General features: G+C 31.3%; 1 protein-coding gene across 1 annotated transcript in view; it reads right to left on the bottom strand.

Annotated features, from left to right (window-relative positions):
• Positions 1–26,443, bottom strand: part of tous (testes of unusual size) — a 151,973-nt gene that overhangs the window by 11,104 nt on the left and 114,426 nt on the right. Inside the window, exons 12-14 of the mRNA XM_072525865.1 lie at positions 20,139–20,597; positions 19,849–20,082; positions 5,452–5,580 (exon numbers count right to left, since the gene is read on the bottom strand). Coding sequence (XP_072381966.1) covers positions 5,452–5,580; positions 19,849–20,082; positions 20,139–20,597 — 822 coding nt within the window. The remainder of the gene's footprint in view (positions 1–5,451; positions 5,581–19,848; positions 20,083–20,138; positions 20,598–26,443) is intronic.

A 26,443-nucleotide genomic window follows, 5' to 3' on the forward strand; every position in this document is an offset into this window, starting at 1 on the left:
TTAAGAGAATGACGTATGCATTAGGCAGCTTATGTTACTCTTTATCGTATGGAGTGTGGTCTAAAAAGTGTAATTTGTGACGAATTAGCTTAAATATATGGAAATGTCCTTTTATGTTGCTTACATCTAGGACAAGAAAAAATGAATAGTATATATTTGTAGCTAATGTAAGACTTCGTATTTAAATGAAATTGTTTAATACTGCTCTTATCGTAAAAAATTTTAATATAAGTGAGTCCAATAGATTGAGAAAAGGGATTAAAAATCTTCCGGCTGAAGGAATTAAAGTTATAATATATGGGATTAAATTAAAAAAAAAATGAATTTTTTCTGAAATTTTTTTTTTTAAATCTAAACATTTTATTTCAGTTGATACAGCTTTTCTGCGCTCTGATTTCACCGAGATCTTTTACTGAACCAGTCTCGTTAAACTTTTTTACTAATTTGCTGACAGTAGATCTTGTTATGAGATTTCGATAAGGATATAAATTATTAAATATATAACACATTTCTTGTCGACTTTTACTCATATTACCATATCCTAATATTAATAAAATCTCAATTCTTTCTTTTTCAGATAGACAATCCATTGTGACTTTAAATAGACACCAACAATACTAATTTAGTGAAATGTCATAGTTGTTATTAACAGTTACAGCCATCTTAATGTATTAATTTAACTTCGGCGAAGATAATGTAACCGATGGGTTGAATTGTACGATGCAAAATTTAAAGGCCATTATATCGAAGAAGCAAATAACACCGTATCAGATCGAAATGATTAGAATCTATTAAACCCAAACGAAAGACAACCTACTACTGAAGAGGTTGCCTAAGCCATTAAAAAACTTAAAAATAATAAAGCAACTGATCAAATTTGTAGTGAGCTCTACAAGAATAGTGGCGACGCCCTGCTACAAGCACTGTATAAACTTTTACTTATTGTCTGGCAAAATAAGACAATGCCTGTAAATGGTCTTAAGGCGTGATACGCCATTAATAAAATAGGCGATTAGCTCCAGTGTGGCAACTACAGTAGTATAACCCTGTTAACAACTGCTTACAAAATACTAGCAAATATTCTCTACGAAAGGCTACAAGTTTACACAGTTGGCATAGTTTACATAATTAGAAAATACCAGACCGCATTTACTCCAGAAAAATCAACAATTTACCTGATTGGGACCATACCAGACCAAAGGATAGACTCAGATAAGGAGGTGCCCTGGCTTGCCTCCTATTTAACATTGCCTTGAAACAGGCAGTACGAGACACACGAATTAGAGACGGCAGTACTATTTACAATAAATCGATGAAAATCTTAGCACATTCTGATGGCATTGACATAATAGGGTGTAGCAAGCGATGTTGAGCTATATTTCCTAGAATTGGAAACGGCAGAGAAACAGGTCGGTCTAGTCATCAACGAAGACAAAACCAAATACATATTTTTTACTAAGCATCCTATAGCAAATGATGAACGGAAAACAGCATTTGGAAGTCATATCTTTGAACATGTTGACAGCTTCACATACCTTGGCTCGTTAGTGACTACTACCAATAAAACAAGCAAAGAAATTAAAACAAGAAAAAACCTTACAAATAGGGCATACTATAGACTTCAAAAACAATTCCACTCAAGAAATATCCTAAGAAAAACTAAAATTATTATATAGAAGACATTGCAGAGGCCGGTCTTCACATAAAAGGGGTGAAAACATGGACTCTAACGCAGAAGGATGAAATAATTCTGGAAATATTCAAGCGTAAGATACTACGCAAAACATTTGGAGCTATAAACGATCAAGGGCAGTGGCGCACAAGATTTACTTTCGAATTATACCAACTCTTTAATGAACCAGATGTCGTAACGTTCATTAAAACACAGTGACTTAGATGGGCCGAACACATAATACGAATGCCTGACATCAAGATTGCTAAAAAACTAACGACAGGAACACCTATAGGAAGAAAAAGCAGAGGCCGATCAGGTGGCTAGATGGATTCGAGACTAACTTAGGGATACTAGAGATCAGAAGATAGAAACCGAATAGAATGGCAACTAATCATAGAGCAGGCCAGGATCCACAGACGATTGTCGAGCTAAAGATGACAATGAAGATAATGTAAATGTAGCAATAACTCCAAAATTATGGCATTTAAGTATAGGAAACATAATATAACAAATAATCAGTATATTTTAAATACTTCAAAAGAAAAAATATACAGAATGATAAATTTAAAATAAAGTTCATTAGATTGACAGAAAAACTGAAGATCTGACAACAATGTAAATACAAGACATTTAGGCACCAAAATCTATAAAAATCCTGAAAATCGTTTGCGAGATAATTAAGGTGTTCCATATTTAAAACTCACCCTGATTGAGAATGAAGCGAAAGACAAAAGCATTATTTTATAAGTAAAAAAAGGCCTTTATTTTTGTTTTTTTAAAAAGATTTGTAGGTGTCGTTAAACAGATTCTACAGTGATTGTAAGTTGCTACATTTTTACACTCCAAAATCAGTATTACGCTTATTCAATTTTTGAATTTTCGCAAAAAAGACGTTATACACCGTCGTTCCGGGTGACGGCACTATTTTTTTTTTCAGTTTTAAGTATAAAAAATAAAAAATTGGTCCCCATAGTACATAGGCGTGACCAGGATTTTTTAGTATGCGTTCCAATGGTAAAAATTGCGCCCCCCATATATATATTTTTTTAATTTCCAACAATGATATTTTTATATATGAAAAACAGTTTACAATTTTTTGAAATATTTTTTTAAATAAATCATTTGTTAGAACAATAAGTTTTTGAAACGAGTTGCGTTTTTTTATTAAATTATTGCGTGATTATAGTCACATATGTAAAAAATACATTAAAAATTCAGATTAACATGAAAAATTTATTATAGATACACATTACAATACTAATCACCGCTGGAATGGTTCGATTTTTTTTTAAATTCGTCGATTAAATTCAATTGTAGCATTGTCGATCGAAATATCGATTTTATTATGCTCAGATTGGAAAAAGTACTGTCACAAGTACAACTTGTAAAAGGAATTGTGGCAAATTTTACCATTAGTTGATTAAATAGTGGAAAAATCGATTTTCTATTACGCTAAGACGCTAAGGTGGAAAATTTTTACTTTTTCCTGTTTTAAAAGTCTTAGTTTAGCTTCTTCTGAAGAAGAATTTAAATCAAAATGTTCTAAGCTGTATTTTAAATCTTGATTTCCTAGTAAATATATATTTAACGATATGACTTTGCCTACTAAATAAATGTATTTTTTTTTTGGTTAAATTTATCATTGAATGATAAGATAAAGATAAAAAGTTTCACTTCCTTTTTTACCGTTGACTGTAAATGCATTTTTTCGAATTAGGAATATTAATTTGATGCTTATTACAAGTGTCTTTTACTTTGGAATAAATATTATCAAATATAGATGGTTGGATAATTAATTCTTCCAAAGCAATCGCTAAGTTTAAAACTCCTTCCATAGCTTAAAAAATATCTGTATCTGGTGGTTGAAGTAATTTGCTAATTTTGACAATCATTTGCAGAATTGGATAAAATCAAAGAATCTTATTTGATGTAGTATCCGTTACTATTAGCTCTAGCCTTTGCATCAGTTGCGTCATCAACTGTCTCTTTAATAGCTTGTATAATTGATTAAAGCTGATTTTTGACCAAAACAATTGCCTCAGTGTGACAAGCCCAACATATTTTAAATAAATATTTAACAGTTTACTTATTTACGACCTTCACAATCTCTTCAAAAACAGCGTGCCTTTTTTTACTGCGTTTAATATAAGAATAAACCAATTGGGTTACACCAAAAAATCGAAAATCTTTGGATTTTCAATATGATTAGCGCCAGCGGCTATCAATGGTAAAGTAAGGCAATGAGTATTGCAATGAATATACAAAATTTTAATATTTTTTTCTTTACATCTTTTCTCTACACCAGTAGAGTTTCCCAACATCGCTGAAGCTCTGTCAAAGCATACAGCTTTAACATCCTGCCAGAAATATTTATATTATGTAAAGTAAAAATTTTTATTTCAAAAATGGTTTCTCCATCAGTTGAACTCAAACGTTTCAATGTTACTAGCCTTTCAACAACTGAAACGTACGACATTTAGGAATATATCTAAAGACAATAGAAATCTGTTCGTGGCGAGTGACATCAAAATTATCCTCTGCAATCACAGCAAGAGGCTGCTCTTTCATTTCCTTCTGAATATCCATTACATTTTTGGGAGAATGTAAAATATAATTTTAAATTTAGTTGCTAAGATAAGTGCAGTTTTTGGGGTAGATTTAAATGTAAGGTAATATTTTTTAAGAAGTTATACAATTTCAAGAAACAATCCTTTTTCATTGTTTTTTTCCCTTTCATCCTGACCATAAAGATGCTTTTCACCGTTTACAAGAACTATAATTATATTATGTAATTAGTTTCTTCATGATCTTAATTTTTTGTCGCTGCTTGTCTTTGGCTTTCAGTTGATCCTGTTTTTTCTTTTGTATTTGAAGACCAACGGACTTATTCACGTTATAACTTAAACGTTCTGTGCTAAATTAATGGCAACTTGTATTTTTTAATGATAAAATTTACTAGGAATGAACGCAGTCTCTATCAATCCAGGCTTAGTACTGTCGTTTATGCCAAAACATCTGCACAAAGAACAGAAAGCTGCATCTTTTGTTGGACAATTTTTGCGCCCCTCGAAAGTTAGTGTGGATTACACTGTACCCGTATAACCCGCTGTGGCCATGCCTATGCCAGAAAGTGCCCTCAAATTTCAAAATCAAAATTTTTGGCATTAAAAAGTGGATATTTTCTGTGGAAGCCGACACATATTCACATCATTATTATTTTTGACAGTTGTTTATTAACATGGAGTATTGAGTCCATAAAGTTACAATAAATTTCTTTGGAGGTTCACTAAAATACTCCAAAAAAAAATTTACTAATTCGAGCTCGTTTTTTGTTCTTTCCGACAATGAATAAATAAATTATATGAAGTATTCTACTTTCCTTGGATATTTCTCGTATCGAATTAGCATATATGTCATTTATATATTGTAGAATTATGAGAAAGTTTCATTCCAATTAACTTTTATTATTATAATTAAACTTAGCAAAAACTACAGACATAGAAGAATCATAACTAATTTGAGTTAGAAACTAGTGGAAAATAACAAGTGTATGTTTACTAACCAGAAAATTATTGATGCAAGAAGGTAATTTCAAAATAAGAAACACAGTTAAAGTAGTTAGCTGGCTTAACCATATTTATTAACCAAAAAAAAAAACAGTATTTTGCCACATGTTCTTCAACAATCTTATTTCTGTGAGATAAAGTTAATGAACACGAAGAAATAAACCTTGTATAAAACATCAAATAAAACTTTATTTTTAATGTAAATTTTACCTGTTCATGTAGTGTAGCAACGGTACGTTCCAAGAAGTCTCTCTGCCGCAAGAATTCGTTCTTGGCCTCTGTGTCTTCTTTCTGTGTCGCTTCGAAGTCTTTATCTGCGTTATATTTATGATACATGTCCTGAAATATATACACACATATAACTGCAGGAATTTACGGCAACAGTGAGATAACAACAGATAAAAAAACACCCTACGGCGATGATTGTCTTAATGAGTAAAACTTGTATAAATTATTTCTGTTGACAAAAACTGCCGACATATACACGAAGCTAAGTCGTCGTTCTTAAATTGATGGTGGATTAGTCAAAAGAAACCAACAAAAAATGTAAAATGTTTCCGAGGTAAATGGACTTTAGGATCTATAGTTTATGTAGTTTAATAGTTCTTTTGCCAAAAAGTTTATAAATAATGAACGGAACAAGTTTAGTTATTCTAAATCTGCAGTAATGCAAGCGAAAAATAAGTAGCATAATAATATAAAATTGACAATGTTTTGACACATTCTGATGTCTGCTTAATTAGAATTAATCATAATTTTAATTGAAAATACATTTAGTTTAACGTTTCGATTTCCAATTTGGAATATATATATATATATATATATATATATATATATATATATATATATATATATATATATATATATATATAACTGTTTTGGATGGGTTGGAGTCAATAATAGGGCTATTGGTTAACTATTTTTTTTATTCTCGAGCTTTCAATTGTGTTTACAATTATTATCAAGAGCTAAAAAAGACAAAATACTTACAAGGTTGAACTAAAAAGAAAAAACAATTTTTGTTAACTTACCAAATAAAAATTAGTTTGGTAAGTAAAAATCACTGCTTACATCTTCAAAATATTTAATACAAAAATGTTTTTATCTAATAAATGTTTCTCTGAAAAATTTTTATAATTTTGAAAACATTTTTTTTAATATAAGAATAATTGAATTTATAAATAAGTTCAAATAGCAACCAATTACAAATAGCCTCAATGTCATAAATGCCAACATAAAATTTTTATTTTTGACAATTATATTGCCAAAAGTAAAACTTCGTTTAAACATTCTTTTTTGTTTAGTAACAAAAAGAAGAAGATTTATTCACCGTTGACAGATGTCTGAAAGAATGTGACAGATATATGGAGAATTAAATATGACATTTTACAAGTTTTATATATAAATCATAAAGAAAGAATATAATTATAAATTTTGCTTAAATTTTGAATTTCAGATCTTTTGTTTAAACTCTTATCATTTTTGCTAATACAAACCATTTCCAAAAAAGTCCTTTTAAATTTATTACTTTCACTACATAAAATTTTAATGTTATCAAAATCCATAATATGGTCTTTATCGATTACATGTTCTGCCAAAGCACAAGATGGTTTTTTAATTCTGCAATCACTTTTGTGAGAAATAATGCGATTTGAAAGATTTCTTCCGGTCTCACCAACATATTCAGCCTCACACTGAGTACAACTAATGCTATATATATATATATATATATATATATATATATATATATATATATATATATATATTGCTATATATATATATATATATATATATATATATATATATATATATATATACAGTAAAACCTCCGTTAACCGAAATAATTGGGGGGGAGGCCGTTTCGGATAACAAGAATTTCGGTTAAAAATAACATGGTTTTTTATAATATTCTTGATCAAAGTATTGGTATTAAAAAATACTATGAGTTGATTTCGTAATGTTTTCTAATAAGTAAATCCAAAATAAAGTAATAAAATTAAGGAAAATGAACAAGTTTAACATGCTTTTTTAAAGAAATCTGCTATTTTTTTTGCGTTTTCGTTTGACAACGATGTTTCTCTCTCCCTCCATCGTTAATTTGCAGAACGTCATGAGTTTGCCTCATTCGATTGATCGACGAAACGTAAAGTAATCTGAAAAGGACAAAACTTTATGTAATGACAACAAAAATTAAGAATCTAGTCGTGTCCCTAACTAATTAGGCCTACTGTATAAAATTCTTTTCTCTAAAGCATTGAAAATCTCGTCGACGGTCTTGTGCTGCCTGTTGCCTCTTGGGTCGTCATCTTCGTCACTTTTGGATTAATTCGTCTCCTGTAATAACAGATGCCTTAAGAATGCTTCTCTATAATGTCTCTTGAATGTCTCTATGACTCCCTGGTCTAACGGCTGGATTAAGCTTGTGATATTCGGTGGCAAAAATCTGACAATTGTCACCATTTTGTAGATTTTGAGGGTGAGGGCGCATTGTCAACAAGCAACAATGCTTTGATGAGAAGGTTTTTTGATTTTAAAAAGGATTTTACACTTGAGACGAATTCATTTTCAAACCATTCTAAAAATAAAGTGGTCGACATCCATGAACTTTTTTGGCTTCTATACCTTAAAATGCCTTTTCGGAAATATCTTTTAGAGCTCTTGGTTTTTGTGATTTCCCAACACACATAGACATCAACTGGTGAGTGAAATTAACGGAATTGTTTACGTTTTACGACAAACATTTACTTTTTATTGACGAAATTATTGAAACTGTCAGCCGTTTCGGTTAAACGATGTTTCGGTTAAAAAGGTTTCGGTTAAGGGAGGTTTTACTGTATATATGTATTACAGGATCCAACTTGTAAATACAATACATTTTGGAGATGCTGTCGCCGTATTGCCGTTCTCCTTCGCCAATCCTCCCGATCCCAGGCATGCTCCTCCTCCAAATCTCTCGATTCTATCGCACTTCTAATTTCTTCATTCCATGAGCGTCGAGGTCTACCTCTTTTTCTTTTCCAGGGGGCTTCCATCTGTGAAGTTTTTTAGGTCAACGTTCGACAGGCATTCTGAATAGGTGTCCAAACCATTTTAAACCTCTTCTTTCTATTCTGGCAATGACCGTTTTTGTAGCATTCATATTATTTCTTATAGATTCGTTGGCCTTCTTTTCCAGCCTTGATGTTTTAGCACTTCTTCTCAAATAATCCACTTCAACTGCCACCAATCTTCTCTTCAGCATTAATTGTCCATACTTCAGAGCCATAACAAAAAACTGATTCAACCATGGTTTGCCCTATTCTTTTTTTGTTCCTTTTGGAAATGTTGCGATCCCACCATAAGGAGTTCAGACATTATACAATTTTACGTCTCTGAATAATTCGGTGTTTAATTTCGGTTTCTCCCAAGCCATTCTTATCAATGAGTGCACCTAAATATTTAAATTTTTCCACTTGTTTGATTTCCACGTCCTCGTCTATCAACACTTCAAACCTTGCATCCGAATTGATAAATAAATATTCTGTTTTCTTCATGAGTAAAATAAATTCTAGATCATAAGAGTCTAGGGCTAGGTCTGAGCTAGGACGACTTGGTCATCCGCAAAGTTCAGGGAGAACAGTACGTCATTTCCTATGTGGATTCGCATTCCCTGGCAGTGGTTTTTCCAATTTTGGAGGGCTGCCTCAAGATATAAATTAAACTTCTTCTTCTTCCTTTGCCCTATCCGTTCCGTACTTTATTTGTGTACCAGCCTTCGAGTTAAGCAGGTAAACTTGGCGGTAAGTCGTGTTGCCGAGAGGCGTGGATCGGGGCAGAACTGACCGTGTCGTGCTCTACGGGCTTCTTACGGTCCGTGGAATTTGACCGTGAGTGTCAACCATTCTACTATTCTGTATCTACTATTCTGTAACTCTGTAAGTTTCAGCATGACCAGTTCAAAATTCAAACCGATAACATTCCTATTAAATTTTGTTATAATCTGCCAAAGTATTGTACAAAGTAATTGATATGACAACCCTGTTAGTATGACGTTTCGTTTGAAGGATTTCGAAGCCGAACGTAATGCTATCTATCGATGATAAATACTACCATTGCTTCAGATGGAGCCATCTCCCTACATTACAATTTGAAGGCGGCAGTTCAAGACATAATTCTTGTTTAACGACATTGTTCATATGTTTAGGAAAAAATATTTAACGTTTTATTGCAAATATTTTCCACTTTTACAGTTTTATATATGTTGTTATTAAAACATTTTTCGGTTTCTTAGAAAGGAGAAATAAAAAGTAGATTCTAGGTGGATGACTGGCACCGTACCTAGAGTCTTATAATACGAGGTTGAGCTTCCACCTTCTTTTATACAAGAAATCCCTTTGTTCTTGGGGATTATGACGTATGAAAGTGGACTTCTCGTAAAATCGACTAATGGAAAATTTTAAATTGACCAAAAGTTGGAATCACCCTTATTCCAACCAATGGACAATTTTTTCTGTGTTTGGAGATGTTTCCCGATTGGTCAGTTAATGCGAGCGCACGAGAACAGTCGTTTATTCAAATCATGTCTTGTAACTGTCCCGCTAATTTCGATTTATTTATTAATTATAGACTTGGATATCACTTGTTTGCCATCGTACTACGTACTTCATATCTTGTATCTTGTGTGAATCGGACAGTGAATAGGCTGTTTAAGTATAAGAACTCTACAAAAAAAGATCTTTGACCAGATCTTAATTTAGTTATAGCATTGTTTAAATAAGACTAGTTAGACAATCCTTATGGAACAAACGTTTGACTCTTATTCTGCCGTCACATGGCGGCCTCTAGTCATAAATTTAAAAAACTATTAACAGAAACTTAATTCTCCGCAGGATTCTATTCGAGTATATATTTGCTTGTCTCCTAACTAAGGCAAACCTGTACACGGATGCCAGATTGTGAAGAAAATATAAAACTTTAATAAAATGCTTATTGTTATTATCGTTGTATGCGTCTAGTGAAAGATAACTTGACTATTTCGAGCGAATATTTCAAACTGTTTTTATACTTTGAGACTTGCTAAATCTAAATCGGTTAGTAATCTATTTATATGAAGTAGGTAAATGCTACCTTTTTTAAATTTTTATTAGTTTACCAGATATTTAATTTGGTTATATGATTTGCTAGAAAAGGATTAAATATTTAATTGAAATATACTCGATTGCTATCGTCTTAGAACACTAATGCAGAGGTTTATTTTTTAGTCAAGACTTAAGTTTTATCATTGTTTAAAAAAGAAAATCTTTTTAAATAATGGTTTTATATATGTTTTGAGAAAATTAAATTTTTAATCTTTTAATCTTTAAAATGACGTTTGAGAATATAGTAAATTTATAGGTATGGTTTTTTGATAATGTTTTTGAAACAAATAAACACATCGATATGCCACAACAAGAGGCAACACATATTTAGGGAAAAATTAATCTATGTGTTGGGATAAAAGGAATAATAAAACAACACTTTAATAAATAGTATCCTTTATTTTATTTATTTATGTATTTTATGATATAAACACCATTTTTGTATTTCTGTTTACATAAATGAGAATGTTTTTTTCAATCAACTCGCCCGATTTGAGCTGTTTATTAATGAAATAATTTTAAATTACAAAGTGATAGATATTGCAAAAATTAAATTCGCATTATTTTAATAGTTATATACCACTTATCAAAATTCTAATATCTACACATAGACAATATTAACGAAATAATAATTCAAGATAAAAAAAACAAAACAAAATTGTTTACATTAATAGATATAGAAATTGATTGTAACATTGTTTTCATGACCTAAAATAAGCAATGTATGTATTGCGAAACACTATTGGCACTGGTTGAGGTTGTTTTGCTATCGAATACGTATAAAAAACGCGTGGTGTCGTTAACAAACCTTCCTCTTCTACCTTACTATATTTTTTTGGTTTGCATTTAGATATTTTTGGACAAAATGCTTACTGCAAGGAATTTTTTTTTAAATCGGGTAGCTCCAGACTTTCCAATGCAGCATTACCTACAACAATAATATTATTAACACAACTTAAAAAAAGCAACTTTCTGCACAATAAAGTAAAAAACAATTTAAGTTCTGTATTCAAAATATAAATAACTTCGCAGTTGTGCCAATATATGTTTATATATATATATATATATATATATATATATATATATATATATATATATATAAGAATAAGAAAAAAGAAGTACTTGTGACTCGTTTGGAACAAATATATAACTGTTTTAGATGGGTTGGAGTCAATAATAGGGCTATTGGTTAACTATTTTTTTATTATTCTCGAGCTTTCAATTGTGTTTACAATTATTATCAAGAGCTAAAAAAGACAAAATACTTATAAGGTTGAACTAAAAAGAAAAAACAATTTTTGTTACCTTACCAAATAAAAATTAGTTTGGTAAGTAAAAATCACTGCTTACATGTTCAAAATATTTAATATAAAAATGTTTTTATCCAATAAATGTTTCTCTGAAAAATTTTTTTATAATTTTGAAAACATTTTTTTTAATATAAGAATAATTGAATTTATAAATAAGTTCAAATAGCAACCAATTACAAATAGCCTCAATGTCATAAATGCCAACATAAAATTTTTATTTTTGACAATTATATTGCCAAAAGTAAAACTTCGTTTAAACATTCTTTTTTGTTTAGTAACAAACAGAAGAAGATTTATTCACCCTTGACAGATGTCTGAAAGAATGTGACAGATATATGGAGAATTAAATATGACATTTTACAAGTTTTATATATAAATCATAAAGAAAGAATATAATTATAAATTTTACTTAAATTTTGAATTTCAGATCTTTTGTTTAAACTCTTATCATTTTTGCTAATACAAACCATTTCCAAAAAAGTCCTTTTAAATTTATTACTTTCACTACATAAAATTTTATTAATTTTTATTTATTTAAAACCGAGAATTTTACAATAATTAACAACAGAAAGTAGAGAATTGGTAAATAAAATTTGGGGTAAGGGAGTGGAAATCCCTATGGAAAATTTTATTAATTTGGTTTTGCTCTCAGAGAGTGATAATCTTAGTTCGTTAGATTTACTACACTTTGTATAAGTTTATATGAGGTTGAGACAGATTTAACATGGCAGTAAATGATTAGGTCATCAGCGTATTGAACATATTTGATGGGAGGCAAATTTCGTTGATGGCAAGAATGAATAAAGTTAAACTTAATACAGATTCTAAAGGGACACCTTAATTTTGAGGAAGAGATTGAAAAAGTTTACCCTTGGCAAGGACTGTAAAGATTCTTTCAATTAGATATTTTTTTACAAATGAGAAAATATTACCATTTAAATTATAGTTGGAGATTTTGTCAATGATTGCTTTTCTGGAGATTAAATAAAATGCCCCTTCAATGTTAAGCACAGTTGCTACGACATCTTGTTGATTATAGATTGCTTAAGAAATGTGTGTGTACTAAAAGGGTGTACATATGTGAAATTATGAATATAATTTCGGTGTATGAGGACTGTATTACATAGGGCTGGTTCAAATAAATTAGGATATGTGGCAAAAGGTTATACAGACTATATCAAATTAATTTTATATAAAGTCTTACTAATTCTTCTGGTGCACATATACACACTCGCGGTATTTAGAGGCTTTCAGTCGCGGTTGTTCTTCATACGGGGAAACTGTCCGGTTACCGGTTTCTGAAGACGTGTTTCGCGGTACTAACACTTAGATCACGATATAGAGCACATTTTTCGTCTGTACACGATTAAAATAGTATTTTCGATATTTTTCGCGTAACTACATGCGAGAGAGTTAGAGTAGAGAAAAAGCGCGGTAAGTCTGTACCAAGCGATAGATAGCGATAGAGAGATTATACGTCTGCCTAATAAGACTCAGCAGACGAAAGAGAGGATGACTGTTTCTAGCAACAGTCGGCAGTCAAGTGTACAACTGTCTGTATTTCTAATGGAGTGGGGTTAAAATGTGAGTAGGAAGGGTTGGAGAACGGGAAATAATTGTAAAATTGTGGTAGAATGGTAGCTAGTAATACAGCGAAAAAATGACATGTCATGACGACAAAAACGATTTGTCTTCATGACATAACCCGTTTGTGTTCGTTTGTTCTTTGTAATGATCTTTCTTTTATCTTAGTATAGATTAGGGCCAGATCTTTCATTAACGATTGTCAGCGGTATGTCAGTGGTAAATTTACTGGCTTCATTTAGAGGGTCGTTGGTGCCTAAGGAATTTTAGAGAAATTTTTCAAGATTATTCTAGAAAACCCTAATTTTTGTGTTTTTATAGGATTTGAGTGCAGCTTTTAGTTCGAAATAGTTTATACGAGAGTTCGGATAATTGGTATCTTGTGAAACTGAGGATGAATAATGAAAGGGCGAAGGAAGAAAAGAGTATATATGGTTAGGTTCAGATTTGTTGCAAAACTTTTCTTTTAAATTTTCTGCCAGAATCTTGGCTGTCTCTTAATTGTCAAGGATAACCTTTCGATTAAAAAAGAGATTGGAGATTTTAAGGTTATTTTTTATTAACAATTTTTTTTCCACACTGGGCTAGTATTTGAAGTACATAAAGTTTTCTTACTTAATTAAATATCGTGTCTAAATTTGGCAAAAGATGAAGTAAAAATATACAGAGAGCAGAAAAAATGAATAAATGCGAGAGAAATAGAGAAATTCTATTCATCATGTATGCTGTGATTAGATTTGACATCAGATTTATCAGAGGATGCACTTATATATACTCTTGTAAGTCGGAGGTAGGTTGTTCTTTTAACTTTTTTAAGATTCTAGTAATACGGTTTTTATTGATCTTTTCCTTGTACCTATGTAGAGCTGCAATAAGTCCTTTTGAATACCATCTATGTTGGAGGATTTTTAAGCTTCTTGTAGTGGGGTGATACATACAAAAGAGTTCTCAAGAAATGTAATAAGTTGCATGGAATTGAGTGTAAAATTAGTCGGATTATCTTTGTAAATCATTTTTATAGCGGAAATATAATATCCGATTATATAATTTCGATACCACCACTTTGGGTGGTATCGAAAATGCCGAAGGAGGAAAAGAACTTAATAGAGCAAGAATACCGGATGAAGATAGAATGGTAGGAGTATCAGGAGGACTGTCATTGAAGTGTCCCCTTTTTTTATCCAACTGCCAACATGGGCTTTGAATTAGTACGACGAGGGATGGATAAATCCATAATGGCAGCCAGGATGGGTATGTAGTTAACGGAGATGGACTCAATTTCCGAAGATAGAAATTCTTTTGATGAAGTTAAGGATTTAGGATTAAGGACTCCTTAGAGTCAGCTGAAAATGAAAAAGAGGGAGGAGCATTAACTGCAATGAGTGTGTGATCTGGTCAACTGGAGACTTTGCAATCATACCCCACGGTACGACCCGTAAGCTTACAAAGAAAACACTACGGTCTGTCAGAGAATAAAAATATTTTAAAGGATGTATTTTTATGGTTAATTAACAGAGAAGATTGCACTTCGAAGTTCACCTTGTCAGGGATTACAAATGTTACCCTAGGAAAACTCCTGATAATATGCCTATTGATCATCTGATGTTCCGTATTTTTTAGGGACGTCTCGATTAGTGAATGCGGAATGGAAGGAGATACATTTGAAATAAGGATTCTTTTGGTCGCAGAAAGAAGCCTGCAGATAAAGATGACGGTGAAATTAATTATGACTTTCGGTGTATTAGTTGATCAACGATGTCGGTAGAAGTGAGAAAAATGCGGATTCGATTATTCGAAATGCGAGATGTAAAAGTAATATTTTTTGGATAAACCATTTCACCAATTTCTATAATATATTTAAATAAAACAGTATTCAAAATGGAGTGCATGACAATAACTTGTTCCCTTTTAGGAAACGAACGGGGAGGAGGTCTAGAGACTGCGGCAACGACATATGATTTTGGGTTGGAATTGAAGCTGTTTTGTGTAAATGTAAATATTTAATTGCTGTTCATGATGTGTTGTCCTGGTTACCCAGACCGTAACACAATACCTAAATGTGAGTACCTAATGGACCCTCTCCCAAACTGGAAAGAAAGAAAAAAGAATCTCACCTATTTCTTGGGATTTTCACTGGTTTTCTTTAATTACACCAATATAGCCGCAATTAAATTCGACTATTGAAATATAAAACCAAATTTGATACTTGTTTTCTTATCACATTGTGATTAAAGAACTTCGCTTCGTATTGTTAACTCGTCGTTGAATTACTTTATCTGTTTAACACTGTTTAAATCTTTAAAATCCGTGAGGAACTTTAAAAAGGTTGTTTAACCTTTGACAGTTATTTGACGTTTTTTGAATCGATTATTTGAAGCTTTATTTGTAAACTTCAACATTTTATTAAAAAAACAGTTTGAAAAAGTGTTTTTTAGCTTCTAAACATTTATACTACTTTTAATATTTTTCATGTCATACGGCTGTACGTAGGCTCAATGAAAAGCTGGTGTAAAAGCACAATTAAAAAAAAACAGAAATTTCCATAACCAATAACAAGAAACCAGCTGAGATATTGCAGCGGACAGATCTCCCTTGCATTTTTCTGTGGCGATATTTTACGATTACCATTATTTTAATGTTTCAAAACTAATTTACTTTTTCACTGTGTATGCCATTTATAAATCGAATTATAAAATTTAGATATTCTTTTACAATGTGTTCAATTTTCAGCCTTAATGTTAATAAACAATGAAAATATTTGCAATTTCTTAAACAAGAAAAAAAAAATGCTATTTGATTTCCTCTGGGCAATAGAAGGTTTTGGTTTTTTTTAAATGTTTAGCTTTATATTGAGCCTAGATACAAGTGTAACACATAAAAAAGTCAAAGTTATTAGAAATTTTTATATGCTAAAAATTTGATATTCTTCAAACTGATATTTAAACACAAATTTAATATAATCTTGATGTTTGTTTTTAATAATTTAAAACGAAGCCATAAAAATCGATTTCTATTTACAAAATAACCCTAGAGTGACTGTTTGGATAAGTACAGTTTTTTAAATAATCGGACTCCTGGATAAACAAGTTGAATAACTCATAAACTGTATGGTCGTTCTGTATGATATTTAGCACCCTTTAAAAACTCATTAACTGCCATAATTTTAAATAGTTGTATTACATATCGTTATGCAAAAAAGAAAGTTATTTATATGTATATTATTTATATTTATATTAACATTTATAAATTTTACAAAAATAAGGGTTTTTAAATTATCTCGGTCAATTCTTTATGTATTTTAATTATAAAAATCTCAATATTAGAGAACATTTTATGATCTATAACTTTTATTTTAATCATATATCTCTAACATGAATAAGAAACGTTTTATGCGCATACACTTTTTTCACTTTTTACGATTGTTTAATAAAAAATCAAAGCAAAATTAGCTGTAGTCTTCACATAATTGTCATCAGCTACCCCTCATATACCTTTTAGAGACTTTAAATATCTGTTTAAGATTTTTTCACCTTTTATTAGAGTTGTAGATCATAAAAAGTTATGTAATTTTTGAGAGTATCCAAATTAAAATACATGAAACTATTAACCAAAATAGTTGCAAAAAAAACCTTATTTTTGCAGTTATTTATAAATTATAATAACTCCTTTTTTGCGCAAAGACATGTAACATAGCTCCTGAAAATTATGGAAATGAATAAGTTATTAAAGTGCGCTAAATATCAATCAGAGCAAATAGTTTATAGGTTATTTATTCTGTTTATAAACATTTAAAATAACGTTGATATCGTTTATGCCACAAACTTATTTAGATGCTTATGAAAAACTGGTGAAAAACACACTTTCTAAAAAAAAAATAGAATCTTCTATGACCATTACTAGGCAAGAGAGCATTTTATATTTAAAACCAAAGCATTTTATTCTTAAAATCATACTTCCATTGTCTATCAACAGTAAGAGCTGAAAATTGAAGGGACACTAAATGAAGATCTGAATTGTGCGTTCCAACTTACAATATGGCATATGCGGCAAAGAAGTAAAAATTTATAACCCGTTAAAATGATGGTATTCTTAAAATACCGCTTCGGAAAGTAGAATGGAGAACCATTTGAGCTCGGTTTTTTTTAGATTTGAACTTTTTCAAAATGAAGGGCGATTGCAAAATTTGCAATATCTTGGCTTCTGTGGCACGTAAAACATAATTTTTTTTTCAAACTGGGATAGCTCAACAAAAAGTTGTTTACATAATCGCTTTCTACGATAAACAAATCGTCACTATTTTTATTAGTTACATTACATACCATTATGCAAAAACAAAGTTATTAAAATTTATAAATTTCTGCAAAATCAAGGGTTTTTTGCAACTATTTTGGTGAATTCTTTATATATTTTAATTTAGAAACTCACAAATGAAAGAATTTTTTGAATCTACAATTTTTATTTTAACTATTTTTCTCTAAACTGGATAAAAAACGTTTATAGCCAAAATCACCTGTATGTCTTTACAGATTTATTATTAACTAACCCTCATATATCTTTTAGAATCTTCAAATATCAGTATAAAATTTTTACGTGAAACCAATAATTTTTTCCCAGATGGACCTTTGTATAAATTAGTTCTCCGATAAAGATGAACTTATTTCTACTTTTCAATACAATAACTAAAAATAGCTACAGAAATACATATTTTAATATCTAATACTTTGTTTATGTTTATTAATTTGATATTTATTCACTAATTTGTTTTTCCGAAGTTTATTATATCATAATTATAATACCAACGAAAACGTAAAATTCAAATTAATGCATCTCGAATATGACGCGTGCACCCTGGCGATAATAAAAAATGATGAATGAAAAAAAAATTAACATTTTTTCAAGTTAATTGCGTAACGGAAACGGTGTAAAATAAAAGAATATAAAAAAAGTTTCTATTTACTTACCAGAGTGTAATATCCATGTTTGACAAGCCGAAGGATTTTTTGTCGGAAATCTGAACATTCTTAATCTATGAATTTTGTATGGTGATAAACCACATTTGTAATAACAACAAATATTTCCAGCCATCTGTAAAAAACCATTTATTTATTATGGAAGTAACATTAATTTAAAATCACTTTTTTCAAATATTATCGAATGTATGTATTATCCGGTAAAATTTATTTCTAAATACCTAATTTGTTCATTTCTCATACAAATGTTTTTTGTTTTAAACACATAGAATTAAAATGTTCTACTTACCTCGGACCAAATTTTTGTAATACACTTCCAAATAAAATAAAATATTTAAATTCTTTAAACTTATTTAGATATAGGAAAATTTAGAAGTCACAGCACGTTTATGTAGGTACAATTTTAGTTGACACGATATTTACTATGTAGTTGATAGTAATAACTCTATGTTAAATGAATACCTGTGATTCATGTTCTGTTTTTGTAACATTTTTATATGTAAATAAACCTGTCGCTACTATGTCAGTGAAATATTGCAACGCTGGTGAATTTAATTCAGTGGATCAAAAATGGACGTTTAGTTTAGTCCTTAACTTTTTCACATAACACCATCTAGTATAATGTATATCAAACAAACAATGGTATATTAAAATCTATTGAGACAGAAAGAGTGGTGTCATCTAGTGACTGTCTCAATTAGAATCAAACAAATTTATACATTGCGTTGGCTAACTAGTCCTATTTAAACAATGGTTATAGTTATAATTTTGTTAATGCTTGTATTCTTTTATTCCCACGTTAGTAGGTGGTCCTTCGAATTGTAATTTATTCGATGGTAGTAAGATCGCCATCCTAATTTATTGTTCATTTTCCTACATTTTTGATGGTCGTCTTCGAGCCAAATTTTGAACAAATCTTCTACCGTACAAGGTTTGTGAGTTTTACGATGACCTTTATAGGTAATTTACCATAGATGTAGTATTTATCCTGTTATTAAGTCAAATCACGGAGCCTTTTTGATGTTGTTTTTAATTGCTTTGGTTACTTGTTTACGGGTAGTAGGTTTTATTATTACTTCAGTAATGTTCATATCGTGTTCAGTACTTTGATCATCATCGTTTTCGGATTGATGATTATTTTACATTTTTTTTTATTTTGGAATGCATTCTACAAGAATGAAGCGAACAGATTTGCTTTTTGTTTTTCGGCACGTGCTCATATTTCATCTTCTTTTCCAATTGGCTAAATCCATTGCTATTTATTCTTTTTGTACATTTTCACAACTAGTGAAATCAGTGGTTATAATCATCAATAAAATAATGAAAAGAGAAATGTAGAAATAGGAATAACTGAAGACATACAACGAAATCAGCTCGGACACATGATTAGTTCTAACCAAAATATGGAGAAAGTGAAGTAATCCACCTCAGAATAGAATAATACGCGAATGCATAAGCCGTAATCCGAAGGGATTAACGGTGATGATATATAATATTCATTTATTATATAAACCTTGATACTTGTGAATTCTAATCTTTAAAATGTCAATATATATTTTTGATTTAAAAAAATGAAATCAAAGTATAAAAATTTAAATAAAAATATAAAAAGACGCAGATATTTACCTTAACAGATTTCTGTAACATTGGAACATTTTGTATGTACCCACTGGCGTGGTGAATATCGACCCGTATATCTTGTAACGATTTCTTCATTCTTCTGTTCTTCTCAATTTCTTTTCGGACCTCATTACTGGCCGCTGCTAGCTTTTCCTTTAGTTCACCTAGCTGTAGATCTAAACCTAAAATAACTTTTTGAAGGTTTTCTAATTCTCTAACCATTTCGTTAATTTGAACATTCTGGAAAGTTAAAAAAACTTTAAAAATATATACATATATGTTTTAGAAAGTCGTACCTGTTCGGTGATAATCCTTTCCTTTGGTTCGATTTGTGACTTAAGCTCCTTAATTTTGAAGTCCAAAATAAACTTAAACTTTTCAAGTTCTTGATTTTTACTCTTCAAGGTAAATATTCTTTTTTCCTTTTCCTCAATAGTTTGATCTCTTTCTTGAATTTCTTTCTTTGAGTCTATTATTTCCTTTTCTAATTCATAAATAAAGTTCTTGAATTTAATGTGCTCGTTTTCCATAGTGAAAACTTTGTGTTTGAGATCCTCTACCTCTTTCTGAGATAAAAGATATTTCTTTTTAACAACAGATATTTCACTTCTTAGTCTAACATTTATATCTTGTTCCTCTTTTAATTCCTTTGTATGAGATTCCTTTAGTTCGTAAATTTCTCTGTCAGCGTCATCTTCTATTTGTTGTTTTATAATTTCATGTTCTTGGCCTTGGGTTTGATTCAATTCCATTAACTAGAAAATATTAAAAGGATACTAAGCTAGAAGTATATCTATATATTTGTATACCGGGTCGCCGGACGAAAACGAAACAGACGCATTATCAGGATCTACAATCACATTTTGAAAAAAACAGCGACACATCCATTTTTGATTAAAGCAAAACACATTGTGATCTCTGTTATTCATACAATGATAAAGTTTTGTTTGAAACGTTCTCACATTCCGAAGCATTAGGGGAGTAATTTGTCGACATTCGTTATGGAATTCGTTATTCGTTATACAAGACCGAACTTAAAAATTTAAAGACTAATGTATAGGGAATTGCAAGGGATATAAAACGATATTTTATTTGACACTCTATTGTTTTGAAAATATATTGGGCTCAAAGTAAAATACTTCAAAATATCAGAAAAATGTCTCCCCTTTAATCAAAAATCGATATGCATTTTGTTTTTTTTTAGAAAAAATTAAAAGTTATACTTCTATAGCGCGTTCGACGTTGGAAATTTGTACGGGAGTGAATCGGCAAAATCATTACATATGTAAGATATCTTAGGTAAGAGAGAGATAGAAGATATATTTTCTCTCTCTCTCTCGAGAATAAAAATGTTCCTTTTGTAAATATATTTAATATTTATTATCATTATTATTATTTTTCCATTCTGTTCAGATTTGTCTTGAGCCTCGGTAGGCATGTTAAATTATAAATTAAAACTTGTAAATATCTCTAGAAAGTTCAAATGTGTACTTATATTTACAACAAACAACAACTAAATTTTGTATCTTGTATCACAAAACAATATTTTTATTTTATTAATATTATTATCATGGTAAATTAAACATATGCGTAAGTAAGTTATGTATATTGTCATTTTTAAATACTTATGAATATTGCATTTTAATTTGTATTGTATTCTTCTTCTTAAAGTGCCTATCCGTTCCGGATGTTGGCGATCATCACGGCTATCTTTACTTTATTTATTGCAGCGCGGAACAGTTCAGTGGTAGTCGTGTTATACCACTTTCGTAAATTTTGAAGCCATGAAATGCGCCTTCTCCCGGTCCTCTCTTACCATTTACTTTCCCTTGGAGAATCAGCTGGAGAAGGCCATAACGTTCTTGATTTCTCATTACATGTCCTAGATATTCCAACTTCTTAGTTTTGACGGTCATGAGAATTTCACATTCTTTCCCCATTCTACGCAGGACCTCCACATTAGTAACTCTGTCATCCCAGGATATACGTAAGATGCGCCTATAACACCACATTTCGAAAGCTTCGAGCCGATTCATAGATGCAACAGTCAGTGTCCATGCTTCCATTCCGTAGAGCAGAACTGTGAATATGTAGCAGTTCAATAGACGGAATTTTGTTTTTAATGATATGTCTCGACTGTTGAAAATGGTTCTCATTCTAACGAATGCTGCTTTTGCTTTTATTATTCGCTGTTTAATTTCTGTTGAGTGGTCCCATTGGCTATTTAAATTGGTGCCTAGATATGTATATTGCTCAACTCTTTCGATATTCTGTTGGTTGATTGTAAGTTGAGCGTTTAGTATTGGTTTTTTACTAATTGTTATAAATTTTGTATTGTAATATTATATTGAATTATGTTGCAGTGTATTGTATTGTATTTTTATATTAATAACAAAATAAACAATGAATTTTACTGCAAAGTATGTGTAAAAAATTTTTTTGCATTCAACTCCTTTCATACATACTTATATAAAAATAAAAATATACATTTTCATCAAAATATTGATTCAATTCCTAATTTACTATATTACAGGTCAAATGTTGTTTATATACAGCAACCAATGCACCATATACCTAATTCTGTTTCTCTTCCTTCTCTCTCTTACCTATAGCATTATATATGTAACGATTGTGCAGATTGACTCCCATATAAATTTGTAACGGCGAACGCTTGTATAGAAGTATAAACTCTACTGCCACACCCGTTTTTTTATAAATGACACAGTTCCTGATAATGCCTCTATTCTGTTCTCATCGGGTCATTCGTCCATATAAATAGATAAATATATATATATATATATATATATATATATATATATATAAATATTAAAATATTAAAATATTAAACTCACCAGTCTTCCGGGTTGAACCGGATCGATATCCATTTTGCCGATCTTTCAACATCCTCTCTGATGTCTTCTTCAGGGCTTCCGAGGTCTCAGTCTCCCGAGCCCCCAGACACTACTACACTCACTAGTCACTTCTAGTTCACTCACTGAGGGCTCACCCCGTCTGGGGGCTCGGGAGACTGAGACCTCGGAAGCCCTGAAGAAGACATCAGAGAGGATGTCGAAAGTTCGGCGCAAAGGAAATCAACGCGGTTTGACTCGGAAGACTGGTGAGTTTAAGAATAATTCTTACTTGTAGCTGATAGCATTCATTTTAGCTTTAGGTTTAAATATACAGTGAGTCCAATTAAGTCGGCATCATATGGCAAACTTTTTTTATTAATTTTACGAAAAAAAGTTATTCCACCATAAAGATGCAACCATCAGATATCAAATTTTATTAATCTTATACGAGGTATATCAAAAAATATGAATTTCTCTCAAGAGTAAAGTATCTTTATATTTTACAATATCGAAAATTGTTGTTATAAAAAGTTGTTTGGAATTAAACACTATCATTTAATACGCAATTACATCCTTCTAATTGATAAAAAAAATTTACAAATTTTTCTCAAATTACCGATACCGAACGTTATTTTTACTTATTACAAATATGATAACTCTTCTGTTCTTTGGCATCTCAGCCGGCGCTTTCTGTCATATGCTGGATTTGATGGGATGCCTTTTGGTAATACGTGAAGCGATAGATGCCTACCCATGCGTCGTAGACGCGCCAGATTAGAATTACCCACGTGAGAGATAGAGAAGGTAACTCTGGGTATATCACATTAAATGAGTATTATGTTTTTCAGTCTAACACAAAGAGCAATTATTAAATTGTCTTGTCCAAGCCATCATTCTAAAAGTCTGAGAAATATCAAAGATATTTTGACATTGTAACGATGTCCTACAAGCAACAACGTTCAACAGTTCGAACCGTGGGAGTGTCGATAATCACGCATCCATTTCCACGACAAGACGACGAGGTGGGGTCCGGAGCTGCTATTTAAAGCGAGCGGCTGGCAGAGTTAAATGAGTCGTGTGGCTAACGCTCTAGGCTCCCTGGCTCGCTAGTGCATTGAATCTGCCAGCCAACCCGGACAGAAAGACTTCCGCAGTGAGGATTATGCTCTGTCCTTAATCAAGGCGAGCTCGTGGGTATAGTGGATTGAACGTTACCATCAACTCTGATTCAGAGTATAACGTGGATCTGCACAATCGAATATTTTGATTGCGAGAGCGTTTGGCGCTTCCGCTGGACTGAGTTTGGAAAGCAAGTATAAGTCTGCGTGCGATCGAATTCGCGTATTTTATTTTCTGTTAGTAATAATAATTTTTCTTTTACAGACATCCGCCGGGGATCCGCCACTCTCGCGGGATCCAGGCGGGGATATAGAATATATTTTATTTTTATTTTTGTACATACGTTGAATTAATAGATTTATTTGTATTTCAACCTGTGTTTTACTGAGTCTATCGCCTCGAAAGAGCTACCCGTCACAACATGATTGTGATAACATGATTCTAACCAATAATAATCAAACCAATTCACATGAAACCCTACACGTATTTTATAGTCTAATAAAATAATTGTTAGCACATTTTTTATAAATTATGAAAATGATAAACTGAATAACTCGGTTGAAGTGTACACACATAAATCCGTGAAATGTGGTTTTAACCCTTTCGAGTCTGACGGGACGTATATATTCCAGTCATGAAATAATCAAGCCTGTTCAAGTAAATCTGAACCGTTTACATGAATTTTTATCGTAACCGATTTTTTAAGAAATTTTGCGAACCGTGTTCTCGCTGTATTTTCCCGTGATGTTGATCTGTGGAATGTGTGAAATATGTCCCAACAGATATTTATGGTGGATTATATGTGTCCCAACAGTTCTGATTTATTCTGGATGAGTAGAAAGATATTGATGCAAAAGAGCTAGAGGAGAAGGCAACAGTCATTTTTGACAGCGATACAGAATCAGAAGTCGATCCTTTTGAGACTAGTGGCTCCGATAATAAAGACTACAATCCCTCAGAATGCGAAGGAGGAGTAGAACGAGAGCGTCACCAAATAGATTCGGTTTCGCGGGCAAAAAGATGGATGAAGAGAATCAAATGATAAGTGACGAAAGTAAAGAAAAAAGAAGTAGTAACGAAAATAATGAAGAAGGCAAATGTACGTATCAACCAGATATTTGGTTTCATAACGATGAAACTTTTTTACCATGTTTTTCGGTTCCATCAGAAAAAAAAGTCGATTGTACTCTTCCTCATACCATAACCGAAATAGAAATATTTCTAAAAGTCTTTCCCAGAAGCCTCATTCGACATATTGAACACTGTACGAACTTACTTTTTTTTTCTTCTTTTGATTTGGACAATTGTCATTCAGCCAGTCTCGATCGACATGAGTGTATGAACTTACGTTTAGAGAAGTTTGGAAACGACACCAAGATAAAAAGAATTCCTACCGATGAACATGAAATTATGATTGTATTGTATACACTAATCATGGCATACAATCAAGTTACATCTTTCAATGATGATTGGTCACAAAATGATTCTTTAGGAAATTTAGCAATAAGAAGGGCGATTTCTCGAGAGCGCTGTAAACTGATCCTTGCCAAAATGTATTTCGCTGATAGAATAAAGCCTGACAATGCGAGAAAATTATATTACATCGAGAATTGTCTAAAACTAACATTTCCAAAATATCGAACAAATGCAGCTTTTCAAAGCATTGATGAGTTAATTGCAAAATTTAAAGGAAGGTCTTCCCTGAAACAGTTCCTATCCATGAAACCCGTCAAACGGGAAATACAGATATGTGCACGAAGCGACTCTATAACAGGATATGTATACGATTTTAATATATACGAGGAAAAGGAAACAGGAAATAATACTAGTTTAATATTTAGAGAAAGAGTAGCGACCAAATTAGTTAGCACTATAAGGGGAACTGATTTATTATTGTGTTTTGACAGATTGTTCTCATCTATTAGAATACTTGATACTCTATCTTATCCAGCGATAGAAACAATAATTGCAACGAGAGTTAATGTGCTTAAATTTATTGGGAAGTTGAATTGTGGTGACGCAGAATTCAGAGTAAATAACCACGGCACCATAGTTTGCAGATGGCAAGATATGAAAGACGTATTATCAGTAAGCAATTGCTTTGAAGATAAGCAAGTTGAAGTAAAACGAAAAATGAGGAATGGTTTTAAAATTAATGTGCGATGTAGTGAACTTCTCGACATGTACAATAAGAAAATGGGCGGCGTGGACCTAACAGATCATATTTTGGACTTGTATGACTTTGGTAGGAAGTCTACCAAATAGTGGAAGAAAGTTATTCTTTGCTTTCTGATGATGGCTGTTGGAAATTCTTATGTGCTACACAATGATCTGAAAAGGAAAAAAAAACACCATTTTTGCATTTTTAATTAGTGTAGCTAAGGGACTTATTTTATTGGAAAGAAGCCATTCTGCTGTTAAACGAAAAGCATCGACTTCACTTGAACGTCCTCCAGCAAAAAAAAAACAAAAAAAAAACAAAAAAAAACATGTTCAACGTGGGAGATCTTTTACCTATCGAAAAAAGACCCGTAGAAGATGTCAACGATGTTCTTCTCAGAAAAAAGAAAAACGAACTACCACACTATGTTAGAGCTGCAATGTACCCTTTTTTTAGTCCCTTTGTTCTC

This window comes from Diabrotica undecimpunctata, chromosome 3 (genome assembly GCF_040954645.1).
Source record: "Diabrotica undecimpunctata isolate CICGRU chromosome 3, icDiaUnde3, whole genome shotgun sequence".
Classification (NCBI taxonomy): domain Eukaryota; kingdom Metazoa; phylum Arthropoda; class Insecta; order Coleoptera; family Chrysomelidae; genus Diabrotica; species Diabrotica undecimpunctata.